The 19,769-nt window shown below is 50.0% G+C and overlaps 1 protein-coding gene across 2 annotated transcripts in view; it reads right to left on the bottom strand.

The window, feature by feature from the left end:
• Positions 1–2,746: 2,746 nt before the first annotated feature.
• The window catches only part of LOC142244086 (carbonic anhydrase 1-like), a 30,397-nt gene continuing 13,374 nt past the window's right edge, over positions 2,747–19,769 (bottom strand). For both annotated transcript variants that reach the window (XM_075316281.1, XM_075316280.1), the window contains 4 exons: positions 16,279–16,374; positions 15,524–15,586; positions 9,177–9,332; positions 2,747–3,123 (listed from right to left, as the gene is read on the bottom strand). In XM_075316281.1, coding sequence (XP_075172396.1) covers positions 3,004–3,123; positions 9,177–9,332; positions 15,524–15,586; positions 16,279–16,374 — 435 coding nt within the window. In that variant the 3' untranslated portion in view covers positions 2,747–3,003. The remainder of the gene's footprint in view (positions 3,124–9,176; positions 9,333–15,523; positions 15,587–16,278; positions 16,375–19,769) is intronic.

Here is a 19,769-nt window from a genome sequence, read left to right as displayed (position 1 = left end):
ATTGCTCCACTCCTCTGAGTGTGTACTGTGTTATATATATATGTATATATATATATATATATATATATATATATATATATATATATATATATATATATATATATATATATATATATTTATATATATGTGACGCCCTGGACTAGCCAGGTAGTCACAGGTAGATCCCCTGTACAAACACCGGCCCCTAAAAAGATGTAACCAGCCAACCTAAAAACCCTGAGTCACCCCTCTCAGGTCTTGACGTTAACACCCAAGGGCGGAGCCAGGTGGTTGGCCACGCCCTCCGAAGAGTTCGGATAGCCTGAGGCGGGAAAAACACAAGCAGATGAGTTAGGGAGGAGAGGAGAGTAGTAGGAGAGTGTCAACGTCTGTCAGGGGTCTGGGTAGGAGCCCAGATACCCTGTGACCAGGATGGTGGTTGCCACCTGCAGGAGCCGGGAAGACGGCTGGTGGAACCGTAAGGGACCGGGACAGGGTAGTGGCCTGCCGGTACCGAACCGGGGAGCCAAATGGAAACCAGAGCACCAGGAAGGGTACTCAGACCCAGAATGAGGTCCAGAAGCCACTGGACCACGTCGAATTCACTGAGTTGAATCGCATGGATTCAACTCAGTATCAGCAAATTCTTGACAATAATGTGCAAGAATCAGTGACGAAGTTGAAGTTACGCAGGGGATGGATATTTCAGCAAGACAATGATCCAAAACACCGCTCCAAATCTACTCAGGCATTGATGCAGAGGAACAATTACAATGTTCTGGAATAGCCATCCCAGTCCCCAGACCTGAATATCATTGAAAATCTGTGGGATGATTTGAAGCGTGCTGTCCATGCTCGGCGACCATCAAACTTAACTGAACTGGAATTGTTTTGTAAACAGGAATGGTCAAATATACCTTCATCCAGGATCCAGGAACTCATTAAAAGCTACAGGAAGCGACTAGAGGCTGTTATTTTTGCTAAAGGAGGGTCTACAAAATAATAATGTCACTTTTATGTTGAGGTGCCCATACTTTGCACCGGTCAAATTTTGTTTAAATGCGGATTGCACATTTTCTGTTAGTACAATAAACCTCATTTCAATTCAGAAATATTACTCAGTCCATCAGTTATTAGATATATGAAACTGAAATAGCTGTTGAAAAACCCAAATTGTTATAAAGAAAAAAGGTTAACATTAATAGGGGTGCCCAAACTTTTTCATATGACTGTAGATAGATAGATAGATAGATAGATAGATAGTTTGTCAGCAATAGGAAGAGTGATAGGCGCAGGTGCAGGCCTAGAGGTTAATATAGTTGGTAACCAAGGAGACTAAGGGGTACTTTGCATGCTGCGACATCGCAAGCCGATGCTGCGATGCCGAGCGCGATAGTCCCCGCCCCCGTCGCAGCTGCGATATCATTGTGATAGCTGCCGTAGCGAATATTATCGCTACGGCTGCTTCACATGCACTCACCTGACGTGCGACGTTGCTGTGGCCGGCGAACCGCCTCCTTATTAAGGGGGCGAGTCGTGCGGTGTCACAGGTAGGAGATGTTCCTCGCTCCTGCGACTTCACACACAGCGATGTGTTCTGCCGCAGGAACGAGGAACAACATCGGACCATCACGTCAGCGTAATTATGGAATTCGCCGACGCTACACCGATAATACGATTACGATGCATTTGCGCTCGTTAATCATATCATCTAGGATTTACACATTACGATGTCGAGAGGGACACAGGAAGTGCGTCACTTTCGACATGACCCCACCGACATTGCACCTGCGATGTCGTAGTGTGCAAAGCCCGCCTTAGAGACAGAGAGAGGAGCAGAGGATTTAATAGGCAGATAAGGCAGAAAAGTCAAAGGAGTTCTGCAGAGAGATTCCGGGGGCTAACGGGCTCTGTTTTTGGGTCCTCCTGGGAACCAGGAGGTCTACTCTATCTTGTCCTAAGGAAACGGGTAGCTCAGCTGCATAGCCAAGAGACGGGGAAGCACATAAGTCAGACTCAGCTGCTGGAGGGCTTTTACCCAGGGCGAGGGTGAAACAGGAATATACCCCATAGAACAGTGGCAGCAGAATGCAAACGTAGAAGGAAAGTGGCCATGTCTGTGCAGGAACTGCCTGTCACGAAGATTGCTGAACAAATAAAACGTTTGTGGTTGAGTTGCAAAGAAACTGCATTTGTGATGTGTTATCCAACTACGTCTACGACGGTGACCGGCAACCGGTTGACAGACGTATCACAGAAGAAGCAAGTACAGAAAAGTGTCGCACCCCCCAGCCGGGGCGGAACAACATCAGATCAAAAAAGGAGTGGAGCTCTGCCAGCTATCACCTGCCTTCCCTCTTCACGCCCATACTGCATTGTGCTCTATAAGCTATGATATGTGTCTCTTGTAGACACAATAACATTGTGTGAATGGGTTTGGTAAAAGCTAAGATTTGCCCCTTTACTTGTTCTCTTTTGACCTCCTGAGAAGCTGGTTGCACAAACTGCTCCGGTCTTGCCAGGCTCTGCTGCTCCGGCACGAAACCCTCTCTAACAGGAGTAGATAATATGGTGCCGTCTTGTGTCTCCCTCTGCACATTTACCTCCACTAAAATTAGTTTTCACATCACACCAAGAGATCTTGTAGGGCTTCTGAGTTGGCCTATGTGCTGAATGACCTGATATTTCATTGTTAATCGGATTAAATTAGGATACAGATGGTCACACCAGCGCGTCCTACACCCATTTATAATTTTCAAAACAACACTGATCATTTATTTGTTTTATTGGTTTCAGTTACTATTGTGGATCTATGTGATAAAACATAAAATCAGTCACATAATTCATAGATAAACCTGGTGTTGTATCTACAAAACAGACATATGTGCTTTTAAGTTCCTAAATGCTCGAGAAAAGTGTTTTCCATATCTGCCCGTATTCACCCACCGGGTAATAATTATGAGATGGATCAAGGTAACACTATTTAGCTTGCACAGTCGTTTTGCTCCACATCCAATTTCTCATTTATGAGAATGAGGCCTTGATTTCTCTGCCCTTCAGAGGTTGAGTTGGGCGGTGATTGTCCAGGATTGGATTCTCTTTTTCTCCATCAGCCGATGAGAGGAGACCACGAAATTTGATCAACTATGAGTATAAATAAAGAATTAGTTTAGCATGATGATTGTGCCAAATTACCCAGCCTAGCTGAAGGGGATCTGTCTGATGATCAGTTTAGTAACTGTTTACACGACAATCCACCTGTGACCACATGTTATATAGCATATTCACAGTTCTACAAATATTTTTTCCATATTGTATCAACATATAAACTGTAGAATTGTGGCCACACCCAACAACTTTAGATAATACAAACTTAAAGGGAACCGGTCACCAGAATTTTCACTATTAAACTAAAAGAATCCCCTTCTGCAGCTCATGGGCTGTATTCTAGAAAGGTTCATCTTGCTACTGGCCCCCCTTTCAGACCTACATAACAACTTTATAAAATATTACCTTTTGCTATAGTAATGAGGTTTGTTGACCACGGGTGCGGGCTGTATTTCGTCTGTTATTCCCCCTCCTGCCACTGTTCGCCATTCCCCAGTGTTTATTTCCACCGCCCTCATCTTCCGCAGTGCTCTGGAGGTCTCGCACATGTGCAGTGGCACTATCACGGGACTGAGCACTGTTTTCAAACTGCGAACGCCGGTGATGTTATTGTGCAGGCGCGAGATTATTTGCGGGTACTTGGATGACGCTGGTGATGACATTACAGCGCCCCCCATAATCTCGCGCCTGCACAATAACATCACCGGCGCTTGCGATTTGAAAACAGTGCTCAGTCCCACAATAATGCCACTGCGCATGCGCGAGACTTCCGGAGCACTGTGGAAGATGAGGGTGGCGGCTTCATCTATGTAAATGAACACTGGGGAACGGCAAACAGCGGCAGGAGGGGGATAACAGACGAAATACAGCCCGCCCCTGTGGCCATCAAACCTCATTACCATAGAAAAATGAAATATTTTATAAAGTTGTTATGTAGGTCTGAAAGGGGGGCCAGTAGCAAGATTAACCTTTCTAAAATAGAGCCCATGAGCTGCAGAAGGGGATTCTTTTAGTTTAATAGCTAAAATTTTGGTGACAGGTTCCCTTTAAGAAGGTAAAAATACAGCTTAATGAATTTCATAGTATCATAGTATCATAGTTTTTAAGGTTGAAGGGAGACTCCAAGGCGGGCTTTGCACACTACGACATCGCAGGTGCGATGTCGGTGGGGTCAAATTGAAAATGACGCACTTCCGGCATCGCATGCGACATCGTAGTGTGTAAAGGCTCGATGATACGATTAACGAGCGCAAAAGCGTCGTAATCGTATCATCGGTGCAGCGTCGGCGTAATCCATGATTACGCTGATGCGACAGTCCGATGTCGTTCCTCGCTCCTGCGGCAGCACACATCGCTGTGTGTGAAGCCGCAGGAGCGAGGAACATCTCCTACCGGCGTCACTGCGGCTTCCGTAGGATATGCGGAAGGAAGTAGGTGGGCGGGATGTTTACATCCCGCTCATCTCCGCCCCTCCGCTCGTATTGGCCGCCTGCCGTGTGACGTCGCTGTGACGCCGCACGACCCGCCCCCTTAATAAGGAGGCGGGTCGCTGGCCAGAGCGACGGTCGCAGGACAGGTGAGTCCATGTGAAGCTGCTGTAGCGATAATGTTCGCTACGGCAGATATCACAAGGATATCGCAGTTGCGACGGGGGTGGGGACTATCGCGCTCGGCATCGCAGCATTGGCCTGCGATGTCGCAGCGTGCAAAGTACCACTTAGTCCATCTAGTTCAACCCGTTGTATTTAGAAGAATAGTTGATGTAGGAGTTAGGGCAGTCTGGTACATGGGAGCACCAATGTGGGCATGTTCTTATGGAAATGAACCCTCTCCCCATCGCTGATACCCCTAAAGGAACTTTATCAGCACTGAATGACTGGTCTAACTAAGGCTGTGTTCACACATAGCGACAGCGATAATGACGTCGCTGTTACGTCACCATTTTCTGTGACGTAACAGCGACCTAGTAAGTCGCTGTTATGATCGCTGCTTAGCTGTCAAACACAGCGACGCAGCAACGTCGCTACATGTGCAGAGAGCAGGGAGCCGCGCACACTGCTTAGCGCTGGCTCCTTGCTCTCCTAGCTACAGTACACATCGGGTTAATTAACCCGATGTGTACTGCAGCTACATGTGCAGAGAGTAGCGCACACTGCTTAGCGCTGGCTCCCTGCTCTCCTAGCTACAGTACACATCGGGTTAATTAACCCGATATGTACTGCAGCTACATGTGCAGAGAGCAGCGCACACCGCTTAGCGCTGGCTCCCTGCACTCCTAGCTACAGTACACATCGGGTTAATTAACCCGATGTGTACTGCAGCTACATGTGCAGAGAGCAGCGCACACTGCTTAGCGCTGGCTCCCTGCTCTCCTAGCTACAGTACACATCGGGTTAATTAACCCGATGTGTACTGCAGCTACATGTGCAGAGAGCAGGGAGCCGGCACTGGCAGCAAGAGCGGCGGAGGCTGGTAACGAAGGTAAATATCGGGTAACCACCTTGGTTACCCGATGTTTACCCTGGTTACAGCTTACCGCAGCTGCCAGATGCCGGAAGCTCCTGCTCTCTGCTCGCTTCATTTCGTCGCTCTCTCGCTGTCACACACAGCGATGTGTGCTTATCAGCGGGAGAGCAACAATAAAAAAATGAACCAGGGCTGTGTAACGAGCAGCGATCTCACAGCAGGGGCCAGATCGCTGCTCAGTGTCACACACAGAGAGATCGCTAATGAGGTCACTGTTGCGTCACCAAAACCGTGACGTAGCAGCGATTTCGGTAGCGATCTCGCTGTGTGTGAAGCACCCCTAAGTACAAGCGTTCGTGTATCATGGCGGGGCTAATCATTTAAGTACACTATTCAACCTGCTTGATTTCCATCTGTCTCCTCCCTTATCTGACTCTTTGAAGCCAAAGCTGTCAATCAAAGAAGATGGGAGACTGGAGATTGAGAGAAAACAAGCAGGAAAGAAGGTGTACTTAAATGTTTGGCCTCACCATGATGCACAAAGCGTCTGTACTTGGTTTGAACAGTCATTCTGTGCTGACAGAGTCCCTTTAATAATGTCTTAGCTGCAGGAGTGAGGGACTCAAAAGCAAAAAAACACCTGCAGTACACATCTTCAGCCGCTGCTCACTGTACACTGAGCGATGACTGAAGCCACAACGGCGCCACCCCTATGGCTGAAAGCCAAATGCTGCTGGTAGGAATAAAGTTAATTTCCCTCCAGCACCAGCGCTCTAAGTACGTGTGTAGTGCCCCTGAAGACATCAGGGAGTTACAAGGTACTGCATCCCCACCAGAATGCCGGGCCTACCCCCAGGGACCCAGAAGACCAGTGCCGGTAACAACCAAACACTCCAGTTAATCCCTATTTTCCCCAAATTCCCCATAGACTGGTACCAGGTTAGGGTTGGACCAATGGATGGCCGCCTAGAGGTGGAGCCAATCCAGTCCACTAGACGACCAGGTGGGAGGGGCAGACAGTGGACAGTCAGTCAGTGAGTCAGTGATAGAGGGAGAGGAAGGACTGTCAAGAGTGTAACAGTGACCTGAGGACATAGGCGGTTGGTTGCCGGTGGAGTACGGTGGAGTGCTCCTGGAACCATGCACCAACGGGGTACAGAATCCTACGTCAGGCAAACGCTCCAGGCAAACATGATAAAATCTGCACAGTGGGGGGACCATCAAGGACCTCACTGACCTTGAAGTTTGAGACACAGTAGCAATGGGAGAACTGGAGACAGGACCAGAGACTCCAACCCCACAGGGTTCACACTACCGTCATACGGACTACCGTTAAGAGACTACCAGGAGGGGATCCCCAGCCGCTCCAAGCCACGGGGACCCACTAACCAGGTGCAGGGAAAAGAAGCCACCAGGTTACTAAACCGGCATTGGGACTAAGGGGACCTGCGGTTGAGACCAGCCGGCCTCGGGTGACCAGTTTCCAGCTTACTGTGAGTAAAGAAACCAGTTACACTGCAACCCCTTGTGTGGCCTACCTTCTTTCAACACTCATCTACATCACCTATCCTCTGGGGTCCAGCTCTACTTGCGGAGGGCCTAACATCCAGGCTGCCACTAACACCAGCCCCAGTAGTGAGAACTGTGCAGCGGCGGCTCCAGCCACATAGCCACAAACCGCAAGTGGTCTGATAAACTTTCTTTAACTATCCCCTATAAATATACCCCTTTTAAAAAGCACCCAGGGAACGGAACCGGGCAATGGCCAACAAAATGACATTTCCCCAGTTATGCACTGCCCAGGACCGAGTACCCCATAACCCTGGGCGACACACGTGCATTGGGCAAGTTCAAAATGCTATTAACCTGCAGATAAGGGATTAATCTACAGGTTAATAGCTCTCTGAACTTTGGCACCCGTACTTAGAACCTAGTTGCCAGGAGGAAATTAACTTTATTCCTCCAGCATGCATTCGGCTTCCAGTCACAGGGTTGGCACCGACGCGGGTCAGTCACTATTCAGTGTATAGTAACCACGCCCCCAGCACTGACTGACAGTAAGGACTGATGCTGAGCTGACGGTCAGTCACTGATGGGGAAGTATTTTCAGCTGCTGCTCACTGTACACTGAGCGCTGACTGAGGCTGCAATGGCGCCACCCCTATGACTGTAAGCCAAATACTGATTGGAGGAACAAAGTTAATTCTCCTCCGGCAGCGGTGCTCTAAGTGTGTGCAGCGGGCGAGTTCAAAACGCTATTAATCTGCAGGTTTACCCCATTATCTCCAGGTTACTAGCGTTTTTTTCACACAACAGGTTTAAAAAAACACTCCCATAAATATTTTTGGGGTAATTAAATCCGTATTTATAGTGTAGTGTGTGTTACTATACCCACCTATCACCACTCTCACCAGTATCCAGCTCTTTTCTGCTCCTCATCTCAGTAATGCTTTTTAGACTCTCCAGCTCAGCCTATCCTCTATTCGTGAGTCTGAAGTTTCTTTTCAATGTAAGCCTCATTCTAGACTTACATGTGAAAGACACTTCTGGGTCACACGGTGCACAATGTGCCCTGGAGAAACTACAGAATGGTGACGCCACTGAGAAGAGGAGCAGAGCTGGATCCTCGAGAGAGCAGAGGTAGGTGAGCACTCATGCTATACACTATTCACATATACACGCATTTAATGGGAAAAATATTAATGGAAGTGCTTCTTTAATGAGGACCTAACTTTAAATATTTTATTTTAAAGCAAAATACTAAAATTCCAATTTTCAATTAATAATGAATTTGGGCTCCAAGAATTTACCAATCATTAAAATTTATTATGGAATAGATTTACCGGATTTGTCTATTTCAACGAATAAAAACAAAACAAAACATGAGAGTCATTTCTCCCATTGTGATAATGTGAAATCATGAATTTAAAATTCATAAGGAATCTATTCTGATTTCTTTGAGAGGAATAATTAAAGTGAATCTGTTACCGTGAAAATGTGATTTTTTTTTTCCTTACAAAGGAGACAGACGCTCCGAAATGCGTAGAAAAATAAAATCACCAAAAAAGAATTCTGGATTGTTTTTTGCTATGGCAGCACACCATCTGATCCTTTCCAATACCACCTTATCTGCATGCCGCTCATCAGATATAACTGTGCACCTGATTACCAGAAATGACCTGCAATCTGGATATACAATTATGCCTTTTTGCGGTGAGGGGGTTAAAACTAGCCATTTTACATCATCTGATACTAACCGTTAAATGAGCCAATCAGCAGTCGTTTCAAGGCTTGCATATTCAGGCTGACTAGAATTTACGATACGATACGATACACTTTATTGATCCCATGAGAAATTATGGTAATTTTATGTAAACGCAATTATTGTTCCTTGTACGTAGAATATTATGCTAATTTCAACACATCCGATAACATGATATCGGCAGCACATCACCTGTTTATGCAGGACAACGTGCTACCGATTTTTAATCCTGCTTAACAATCATTGCACCAAATGAACATTCGTCATTCGTCTGCCGGCCTGTTGAGATGGGCCTGATTATCAGCCCATCTAAATGGACCATAAAACATTCAGTAAATGTTATCTTTCTTGTCATCATTACCTGGTCAGGGCTGATGCTTATCGGCTCTTTAAATATAATCCAGGTGACACACTCATTCAGGGGCGGGTGAGTCAAGGATCCGAGGTAACTCCAGTAGTCTTTTGATGTCGGAAGCAAGGCAGATGGATCAAAGTTGGTAAAAGCTGCTTGTTTGCCCTAAAAGTGATAAAATATTGTGATATGGTAGATGTTACCCATTCCGATAAATATACGCCATAGAGTTTACATTGTATCTATTGATATTAATTGCCTGTACACCTAAAGAGATAAATAATTTATAATAAGTGGACTATATTACAGAGAACATGGAAAGCTACAAAGAAAGCAAAAACTCCAAGAGTCTAAGGGGCCCGTTGCACACTACGACATCGCAAGCCGATGCTGCGATGCCGAGCGCGATAGTCCCCACTGTCGCGGGCGGGGAGGAGGGTGTCAGCACACTACGCTCACCCCTTCTGCTCGGGTCCGGCGGTTGCTGCTCAGTGGTGGCTCGAGCTGTGGGCCGGATCCCGGGGGTTCTCGAGCGACACTCCTCGCCCGTGAGTGAAAGGGGGGTGTTGGGTGTGGGGATAGTTTATTGTCCGTGACGCCACCCACGGTTGTGGTGATTTCACCAAAGCTGCTCGATATGGGGATCCCGGGGATGGTGATGCGGAGCAGCCAGGTGTTGCGTTGCCCCTCCGTGGGTAGGGGTTGGTGATCCCGGGACCCGGTGATGAGATGGGAGATGCAGGGCCTGGTGGGCGCAGGGACGCGGGGGCAGCGCTGTGCCTTGCGGCACTGTGGTACTCACTCAGCCTGAGACGTTGACACAGTTTTACGGTAAACCACACGGCTGGAAAGACGGTTCCCAGGGACGGCTGCACTTGCTCTCCCAGTAGGTGACGGTGATGTCCCTCTGACCTGCACCTGATGTTTCTAAGTTGGTAGCGATGGGTCCCCACCGGTAACCCGCTCCCCGGCTTCAAGCTGGACCGGAGGAGCTCTACTTTGCCCGCAGACGCTGGCCCTGAGGAACTGGTGCCTTGGCGGTGGCGGTGTTCCTCCTTAATGGTTGGACTGTTGCCTTCAATCGGGACTTGGTTGTTGGGGGATCGACGTCCCCTTCACTGACGGATTCGGCAAATTATGGCGACTCCTAGCCTTGCCGGGGTCCGAGAGGCCCCTGCCCTGGTGCTGACTGTCCTTTGCACGCTGCTCCAGACCGCCGGGTCACTACCCGTCCGCGGTCCTTCCAGGAACTCCCGAACAGCCACCCCTCTGGACAGTCACCGTCGTTGCTGACCTTGCTGACCCTGTCCTGCACACAGCTGGACTCTCTTCAGGCTTTCCACTCTCTTTCTTTCCTGTCACCACTCTTGCTTTCCTCCTTTACCACTTTACTTCCTTCACTTCACTACCTGTTTACTCCTCCACTTAGCTCCTCACTCAAGCTCCCCCTGAGCTAATCTTTACTCGAGCCCTGCCTGGGCTAATCTGCCTGGTTCTTCCCGCCTCCAGAGCTGTGAACTCCTCGGTGGGCGGAGCCAACCGCCTGGCCCACCCCCCTGGTGTGAACATCAGCCCCTGGAGGAAGGCAACAAGGATTTTGGTTTAGCTTTGGTGTTCCTAACTGGGATGTAGGGTGTGGTGGTGCAATGACCTGTGACCCCTGGCTTGCCCAGGGCGTCACATTCCCCCTTAGCAAAATGCAGCCCGTCCGCGGGCTGCCCGTCCAACACCGGTTTTATTTTTCTGCAAATGCATAAAAAGGTATAACATGGTAAAACAGTAACATATTTACATTTTTAATGAATCTTCCCATAACGGGAGGCACTTTTCTTAAACGTTTCAAACGGTTTACGGTTACGGTTTCCGCTCTCTCCCACCCAAGCAACCTGGCCCTGATGCTGCCCCTAAAGCCCAGGCAGCACCCCTTGACCCACAGTCCAGCACACGGTACCCGAGCGGGATCTGTGCTTCCCCTCCAGAGGGTAGCCACCGGTTCCTTTGGTGGCTGGGCCCCAGCCTGCTCTGCTGAGGGCCCTCCCTCCAACCTGCCTCTCCGGAGGCGGCATTGCGGAAAACGGTAACGGTAAACAACTTATTTACAAGCCACTAACGTTTGTGGTTGCCCTGCAAGTTCACGGGCTTGTCCATGAGCAGTTCCTCATGCAAACTTTTTAAACGGTCCCCACGGGGACAACGGTGCGGGCTCCGGCCGGTTGCAAATCAAGCAGACAATCAGGTTACTGTTCGGTAATCATCTTATCATCTGCAAAACTTTCAAACAACCTTTTAAACATAATGGTGGTCCCAACGGGGACTGGACAACGGTGCTCCGCTGCCCTACTCCAGGCCTTCAGCTTCATCCGAGGGAGGGGGTGCAGGACTCACTCTGCTCTCCTGGCTGCCCCGCAGTTTCACATCCAGGGCAAACCACCCCCTCTCTCCGCAGTGTCGGGTGTACTGAACAATGTCTCCCGGCATTAGGTTGCGGCCGGGATGCTCCTCAGGCAGATGGGCATTCACATCCCGCCGGGCTACAAACACTTCGGCCTCCAGGCCCGGTTCATAGATAAACCCGTAGCCCCGGCGGACATCAAACCGCCTCACCTGCCCCTCGTACAGCGGGCACCGGACACGGAACGTGGCCTGGCGGAGATTCTCCTTCTCCCGGATAGCTCGGGCTAGCAGCTCGGCCTTCTTCCTCTCCCTCTCTCCGATCTCCAGGCCCAGCGGTACCGGCTCCCTATCCCAATACGGCGCTGCTGTGAGCTCCGGCGCACGGGTCGGGCCCCGCGGGACATTCTGGACATTGCCCACTGTCAGGAATCTGGGCGGCGTGTCCCGCGGTGTCTTGGCCTTGGGCGCTGCCTTACAGCAACAACCCGGCGCTACCTCAGCCGAGGTGTGGGGGATGGGCATAGGGGCTTTCCGCTGCTGGGCCTCCGGCTCGGAGCGGGTCATCGGCTCCGGCTCTGGGGATTTTTCAGGGGATGCCTCCGGTTCAGCCTTCGGAATCTTCCACAGCAACACCTCCGGTCTACTACGGGCTCCGGCTACAGGTTGGCCCGCCTGGGCGGGGACGCTGGGTATTGCTACCGGTTGCGGTGGTAGCAGGCCTAATGGCGGGGTCACGGCCTCCGGGACGGGTGGCGAGGAAGGCAGCGGGGGGAGAGGGCTTGGACCGGGTCCCGCAGCCGCGATGACCGGCCCTTCCAGGGCATCGGGGCGTGGGTCACTCACCCTCCCTTTCTCCGCTTCCTCCTCGCGTCTCCGCACGGTGGCTATAACGTCCGCCATGTCGGTCTCCCACTCCTCCATGAGGAGCTGCATCCTGACCTGCAGCCGTTGGTAGAGCTGCGCGGTCCAGATTTCCACCCACGCCGTGGTTCCAGGCGCGGGGGCTACGGTGTCGCGGAACGGCATCCACATTGTGACTTCTTCTTCCAGGAACGGTATGTCTGCAGAGTCCTGGCGTCCCTGCTTTTATAGCTGCAGCTACATGCAGCCAGCCGCCATCGCGTCCCCCTTAGCTTCTTTCCGGCCACTCCCCTATTGGGGTGGAGTTTTGGCCTTCGCGCCTCTACTACTCGAGAAGACGCTCGAGCGGGAACTTTTCGCGCCAAAGATGGCGACTTCTGAAATTTTTCAGCCAGATACCTCCGGCGGTAACAAGGCGCACCTCTACCAAACGGCAGAGCGGTAAGATCCTGTTCGTGACGCCAAGTTGTCGCGGGCGGGGAGGAGGGTGTCAGCACACTACGCTCACCCCTTCTGCTCGGGTCCGGCGGTTGCTGCTCAGTGGTGGCTCGAGCTGTGGGCCGGATCCCGGGGGTTCTCGAGCGACACTCCTCGCCCGTGAGTGAAAGGGGGGTGTTGGGTGTGGAGATAGTTTATTGTCCGTGACGCCACCCACGGTTGTGGTGATTTCACCACCGCTGCTCGATATGGGGATCCCGGGGATGGTGATGCGGAGCAGCCAGGTGTTGCGTTGCACCTCCGTGGGTAGGGGTTGGTGATCCCGGGACCCGGTGATGAGATGGGAGATGCAGGGCCTGGTGGGCGCAGGGACGCGGGGGCAGCGCTTTGCCTTGCGGCACTGTGGTACTCACTCAGCCTGAGACGTTGACACAGTTTTACGGTAAACCACACGGCTGGAAAGACGGTTCCCACGGACGGCTGCACTTGCTCTCCCAGTAGGTGACGGTGATGTCCCTCTGACCTGCACCTGATGTTTCTAAGTTGGTAGCGATGGGTCCCCACCGGTAACCCGCTCCCCGGCTTCAAGCTGGACCGGAGGAGCTCTACTTTGCCCGCAGACGCTGGCCCTGAGGAACTGGTGCCTTGGCGGTGGCGGTGTTCCTCCTTAATGGTTGGACTGTTGCCTTCAATCGGGACTTGGTTGTTGGGGGATCGACGTCCCCTTCACTGACGGATTCGGCAAATTATGGCGACTCCTAGCCTTGCCGGGGTCCGAGAGGCCCCTGCCCTGGTGCTGACTGTCCTTTGCACGCTGCTCCAGACCGCCGGGTCACTACCCGTCCGCGGTCCTTCCAGGAACTCCCGAACAGCCACCCCTCTGGACAGTCACCGTCGTTGCTGACCTTGCTGACCCTGTCCTGCACACAGCTGGACTCTCTTCAGGCTTTCCACTCTCTTTCTTTCCTGTCACCACTCTTGCTTTCCTCCTTTACCACTTTACTTCCTTCACTTCACTACCTGTTTACTCCTCCACTTAGCTCCTCACTCAAGCTCCCCCTGAGCTAATCTTTACTCGAGCCCTGCCTGGGCTAATCTGCCTGGTTCTTCCCGCCTCCAGAGCTGTGAACTCCTCGGTGGGCGGAGCCAACTGCCTGGCCCACCCCCCTGGTGTGAACATCAGCCCCTGGAGGAAGGCAACAAGGATTTTGGTTTAGCTTTGGTGTTCCTAACTGGGATGTAGGGTGTGGTGGTGCAATGACCTGTGACCCCTGGCTTGCCCAGGGCGTCACACCCGCCCCCGTCGCAGGTGCGATATCATGGTGATAGCTGCCGTAGCGAACATTATCGCTACGGCAGCTTCACATGCACTTACCTGCCCTGCGACGTCGCTCTGGCCGGCGACCCGCCTCCTTCCTAAGGGGTTGGTCGTGTGGTGTCACAGCGATGTCACACGGCAGGCGGCCAATAGAAGCGGAGGGGCGGAGATGAGCAGGACGTAAACATCCCGCCCACCTCTTTCTTTCCGCATTGCAGACGGGACGCAGGTAGGAGATGTTCCTCGCTCCTGTGAGTTCATACACAGCGATGTGTGCTGCCGCAGGAACGAGAAACAACATTGTAACATCGCTGCAGCCAAAATAATGAAAATGACCGACACTACACCGATCATACGATACCGGCGCTTTTGCGCTCGTTAATCATAGTTAAAACGATTTACACACTACGATGTCTAGAGCGACGCCGGAAGTGCGTCACTTTCGATTTGACCCCACCAACATCGCACCTGCAATGTCGTAGTGTGCAGAGGGCCCCTAACATGTAAGAGTAGCTTTATTATTAAATATTTATTTATTAGACTTAGGAGTCTTTTGCTGTCACGGGGTGGGATGAAGTAACTTGAACAGAGGCACCTACACTGGCCCTAGGACTAGGGTGGCCCTATCTGTCCCTGTTTCCCAAGATACGTCTTCCTAACCCTAGCTCCAGAGTAGCCCAAGTCTATACCCCCTCTCTCCCACCCCCAGGGAGGGCAACGACAGGAGTGGTTTATCCCACACAAATAGATAGGGAAAACACAAACTCAGACTCACTACACACACACACACACACACACACACACAGGAAAGACAATAAGTACTCAGGAGGAAATAAAGAATCACGGAGGAGGTAAACAGGCAATGAGAATATTTCTACAACATACCAAATAAAGCAAAGGGGATCACCACAGCACAAGGACCACAATCGCAAGTGAAGCTTTAATCGGTATGGGGAAACAGGCTCCACCATCTTTTAAAGGGCGGATGTGGCTCTGATAGGTCTCCTGTAACCTGTGACCATAGCAGCAATCCACAGGCCAGCAGAAATTAACTCCTGCCAGACTGACCACTAATAAGCATACAACTGGTCAACGCCCGAGTCTGACTGTGCAACTCAAAAGCACCAGATAAACCATAGTGGGACATGTCAAACTCTGCAGTGTGAACACTGTCAGAAGTCACCATGACACTCGGTGAGTTTAGAGCTGAACACCGTGTGACATTTGCTGTTTTTGGTAGGTTTTTTTTGGCTACACAGTCTTTCAATTAAATCAGTTATCTTTGTAGAATTTGTGCCAAAACATGTAATAAGGATATGCTACAGTTTCAGCTAACATGACTTACCCTTGTTTTAATTTGGCTTAATGCATTCACCACTTTCTGTAAACCAGCATGAGCATTACCAACCTAACAAAGAAGAAAAAATATTGGCACAAAAGTGAATAAAATTATAATGTACATTGTTTCATAATTTAATTGATTTCATCTTTTTATGTTGCTGATCTATTAATCAAAACTAAAAAGAGCTAAAGAAATTAAGTTACATTTAAAAAATAGAAAATATTGCCTCTAATTTCACTGTTTCACGAGATGTCAAAATGATTCCAAATTACAATTTTATTTAAAAGAGAACTCAAAAACATAAAGGGGTTGTTAGGAATGTTAACATTTATGACCTATTTTAAAGATAGGTCATCAATGTCTGATCGGTGGGAGATTGACACTCAACCCCCACCACCCATGCCGATCAGCTGTTCCCAATGCCACCACTGGCTAGACCTACTCAGTTTCGGAGTTGCACAGCTCTGTCAACAGAATAGTGGCCGTGGCCAGGTACTGCACATCTGCTCCCTATTGATTTGAATAGGGGTCGTATATGAAGTACCCATTCACAGCCACTATGCACCCCCACAGATCTTACATTGATGATCTATCCTAAGGATAGGTCATCAGTGTTTAAGTCTGGATTACCCTTTTAATTTAAATCTTGTTTATCACCAATACAGGAGACAAAAGCTGTCCTATAACAAATCTTATCTCCAACAAGTTACATAAAAAAAGATAGGGATTCTGATTAATAATTTCTGGTTAGTACATACCTGTAAGAAAACAGTGAGCACAGCACAGCCATCGAGATTCTTACAGGCCTCGGCAAAACTGGAATATTTCTCTGAGTTCCAGTGGACAAGATGCAGCTATAATAAAAATGGAAATAATCACAAAGTATAATCGTGTAACTCAAACATTTAATAATAACAAATATTTTAGACTAAAAGAGAATTTCTAAGGGGTTGTCTGATACTTTAATACTGAAACCCGGCACCCCTGTTGTTCAGCTGTTGCTGGTGCCAATGGCAATTGGATGTTATCAGTTGCGGGGCTGCACATTCTAAGGATAGTCCATCAATATTAAAGGAATGGACTTTTAATTCCCTTTAAGCGTGAGTTCAATAAGTGGTAACAAAAAAGTAATACAAAATGCAGCCACACATGAATTTCTCTTAAAACGTAGTACCAATTTGGTATTGATGACCTATCCTGAGGCGGGCTTTGCACACTACGACATCGCAGGTGCGATGTCGGTGGGGGTCATGTCAAAAGTGACACACATCCGGTGTCGCTCTCGACATCGTAGTGTGTAAATCCTAGATGATACGATTAACGAGCGCAAAAGCGTCGTAATCGTATCAATGGTGTAGCGTCGGCAAATTCCATAATTACGGTGATGCGACGGTCCGATGTTCCGCATTCCTGCGGCAGCACACATCGCTGTGTGTGAAGTTGCAGGAGCGAGGAACATCTCCTACCTGCGTCACCGCAGCTCCCGTCGGCAATGCGGAAGGAAGGAGGTGGGCGTGATGTTTACATCTCACTCATCTCTGCCCCTCCACTCCTATTGGCCGCCTGCCGTGTGACATCGCAGTGACGCGAAGGAGGCTGTTCGCCGGCCAGAGCGACGTCGCACGGCAGGTGAGTGCATGTGAAGCAGCCGTAGCGATAATATTCGCAGCTATCACTAGATATCGCAGCTGCGACGGGGGTGGGGACTATCGCGCTCGGCATCGCAGCATCGGCTTGCGATGTCGCAACGTGAAAAGTACCCCTAAGAATCGGTCACCAATATTAAAGTACTGGACAACCCCTTTAATAATGCGGTACTTGATGTTACAGTAGAGGGAACACCAAATACAAATCCAATTTTTAGTATCTTAACACATATATCAAATAAACATTATTAATGTAAAATAAAGCATATTTAACAGACTTATTAACCCCCTCCAGACATATGACAACTGTACATACCAATCAGCAAGGTGTTCCTGTTAATTGACATCAGTTACATCTTGGCAATTATGCGGGAATATAAGCCATTAAGTAGTAGTCGAGCTTTGGCTGTTTAACCCTGTTTAATGGCTGTTTAAGTAGTCTTTTAGCTGGCAGAATAAGTCTATATTCACACGATCGGATGGCATGTGATGCGAGTGTATCGAATGCGATATGCTAATGGCCCTCGGCTCAGGCTCTGCTGCTGTGACGCCCTGGCAAAACCAGGTAGTCACACTCTAGGCCCCCGCCCAACACCATCCCTCACAGGGTCACATACAGCCGACCTGAAACCCTAATCACCCCCCTCAGGGCAAGACAGGCACACCAGTGGGCAGGACCAGGTGGTTAGGGAACGCCCACCTAGGGGTCTAGACAGCCCGGGGCGGGAAAAAAAGCAGTTCTAGTCAGATTAAGTTTGGAGTTCAAGTTGAGAGGAGTGGAGGCTGGAGCTAGGTGTAGCTCCAGCAGAGGAGAAGTTCAAGTTGAACGGGGCCAGGGTTGGAGCCCTGGTACCTTGGCTAGGTGGCAGACGGTGGTCTCCGTCAGCAGGAGATGAGAAGACGGCTTGGCAGATCTGAGGTGGACCGGGACAGGATTGGAGCCCGCCGGTACCGACACCGGAGGCCCGATCGGAAACCGTGCACAGAGGGGGTACTCGGACCCTGAAGCCAGGACCGGAACCAACGGCCTAGCTAATCAACCGATTGCGGGCAGGATTATGGGTCGTGTCCCAACCAAAGTCCCAAAAACAGACAACCACCCACAGAGAGGGATAGGGCAACCGCCAGGGCCCATAGATCCCACGGGTCAGCGTCAGCGGGCATGGCTCCTCAGGTACACAGAAAGCCGGGAGCAGACTCCCGTGTTCCATATCGGGAAGACTAAACACACAACTAAAACTAGTGCAAAGGAAAAGACAGTGACCACCAGCCCGGGTGGGGGACCGGAGTACAACCGGCCGTGGTGACCGGCCACCAGCTCCTTGGTTTACCAAAAGACTTGTGTGATTCAATTAATTGTGAGTAACCAAACATCCCCTGGTCCGTCCGGGCGTGCAAGCCCCTGCCATCGCCATACCCCGTACAGAGACACTGGGCTCTGGGGCAACCATCCCTACTCACGGAGGGGTTAACATCCAGCTGCCACTACATCTCCCCCGGGTACCCCACAACAGCAGCGGTGGTGTCCCACTTCACCACACACTGTGGGTGGCATCACAAACTGAATACGGCCAAGGTCGTACAACTACGTCCCCCTTTTCATTCGGCGGGTCCGGAGGATCCCTTAAGCCACATAGCGGGTCCAGATCAAAGCAGCCCGGCTGCTGCGGGCGTGGGGGCGGCACACTGACAGCATGATCCGAGTGTCATGCAACTGTGACCCGATCCTACAATCTCTTGTAAATCTCTGAAATACATGATTCATGCAATATCCCCAATAAAACATTCCGTGCAATGAGACACAGAGAGCAATGTTGGTCTCCATCTCTCCCATGATGTGGCCCTGTCCATTATTTTAGGCATGTTTTTAGGCATGCACAAAGTGCACTTGGACACAGTTTTCAACAGACCAACACCTGCCTCATTAGTCAATGGATCTGAGTAAGTGCTAAGCGTAGTGCACAGGATAACTGTTAACTGATCTAAAATGTTTTGTATACTAAATTGCAACTAATAAAAGCTTCAACAGATAACACAAAAAAAACAAGTCATCTGTTAATAGAAATATAAGGGATTTCCATGTTACAGGTAGCATAAAGGCACTGGAAATGTGCCATGGCTCCCCCAAAAGAAATGCAGTGACATCTGCACTTCCAAATCTAAACGTTCCCCTCCCTTCTGAAACCAACATAGTGCCTAAACTGCAGCTAGTGTCCATATGTTTGCCAGTATTGTAGCCAGGAGACCCACTTAATGGATCGGATGCATGTGTGGCACCCCTGTGGCTTCAGGCGCCACAGGGTACTGCACCTCCCCCTGGGTGAATTATTAATTTCAGATACAGATGAGGTCATTGCTGGTAAACTACCACAACACATCCAACACACAACTTGGGAGCTCTGTTACTGGGACTGGGCCAGGATAGGTGCCGGGGGTGGCCATCACGAGATATGGGATTTCTTGCCCACTAGTTCAGCAACCCAGGAGGTGGGGCACCTGCAGGGGAAGTGAGGAGCCATCTGACACAGCATTCAGTGAGCTCCAGGTGCAACAAGCGCCAGGTTAGACTCAGGAAGAGACGTCACAAGACATTGCACAGAAAG

Source organism: Anomaloglossus baeobatrachus, chromosome 6, assembly GCF_048569485.1.
Source record: "Anomaloglossus baeobatrachus isolate aAnoBae1 chromosome 6, aAnoBae1.hap1, whole genome shotgun sequence".
Classification (NCBI taxonomy): Eukaryota; Metazoa; Chordata; class Amphibia; order Anura; family Aromobatidae; genus Anomaloglossus; species Anomaloglossus baeobatrachus.
The sequence above is the reverse complement of the archived record's forward strand: the minus strand, read 5'-3'. Positions and strand labels throughout refer to the sequence as shown.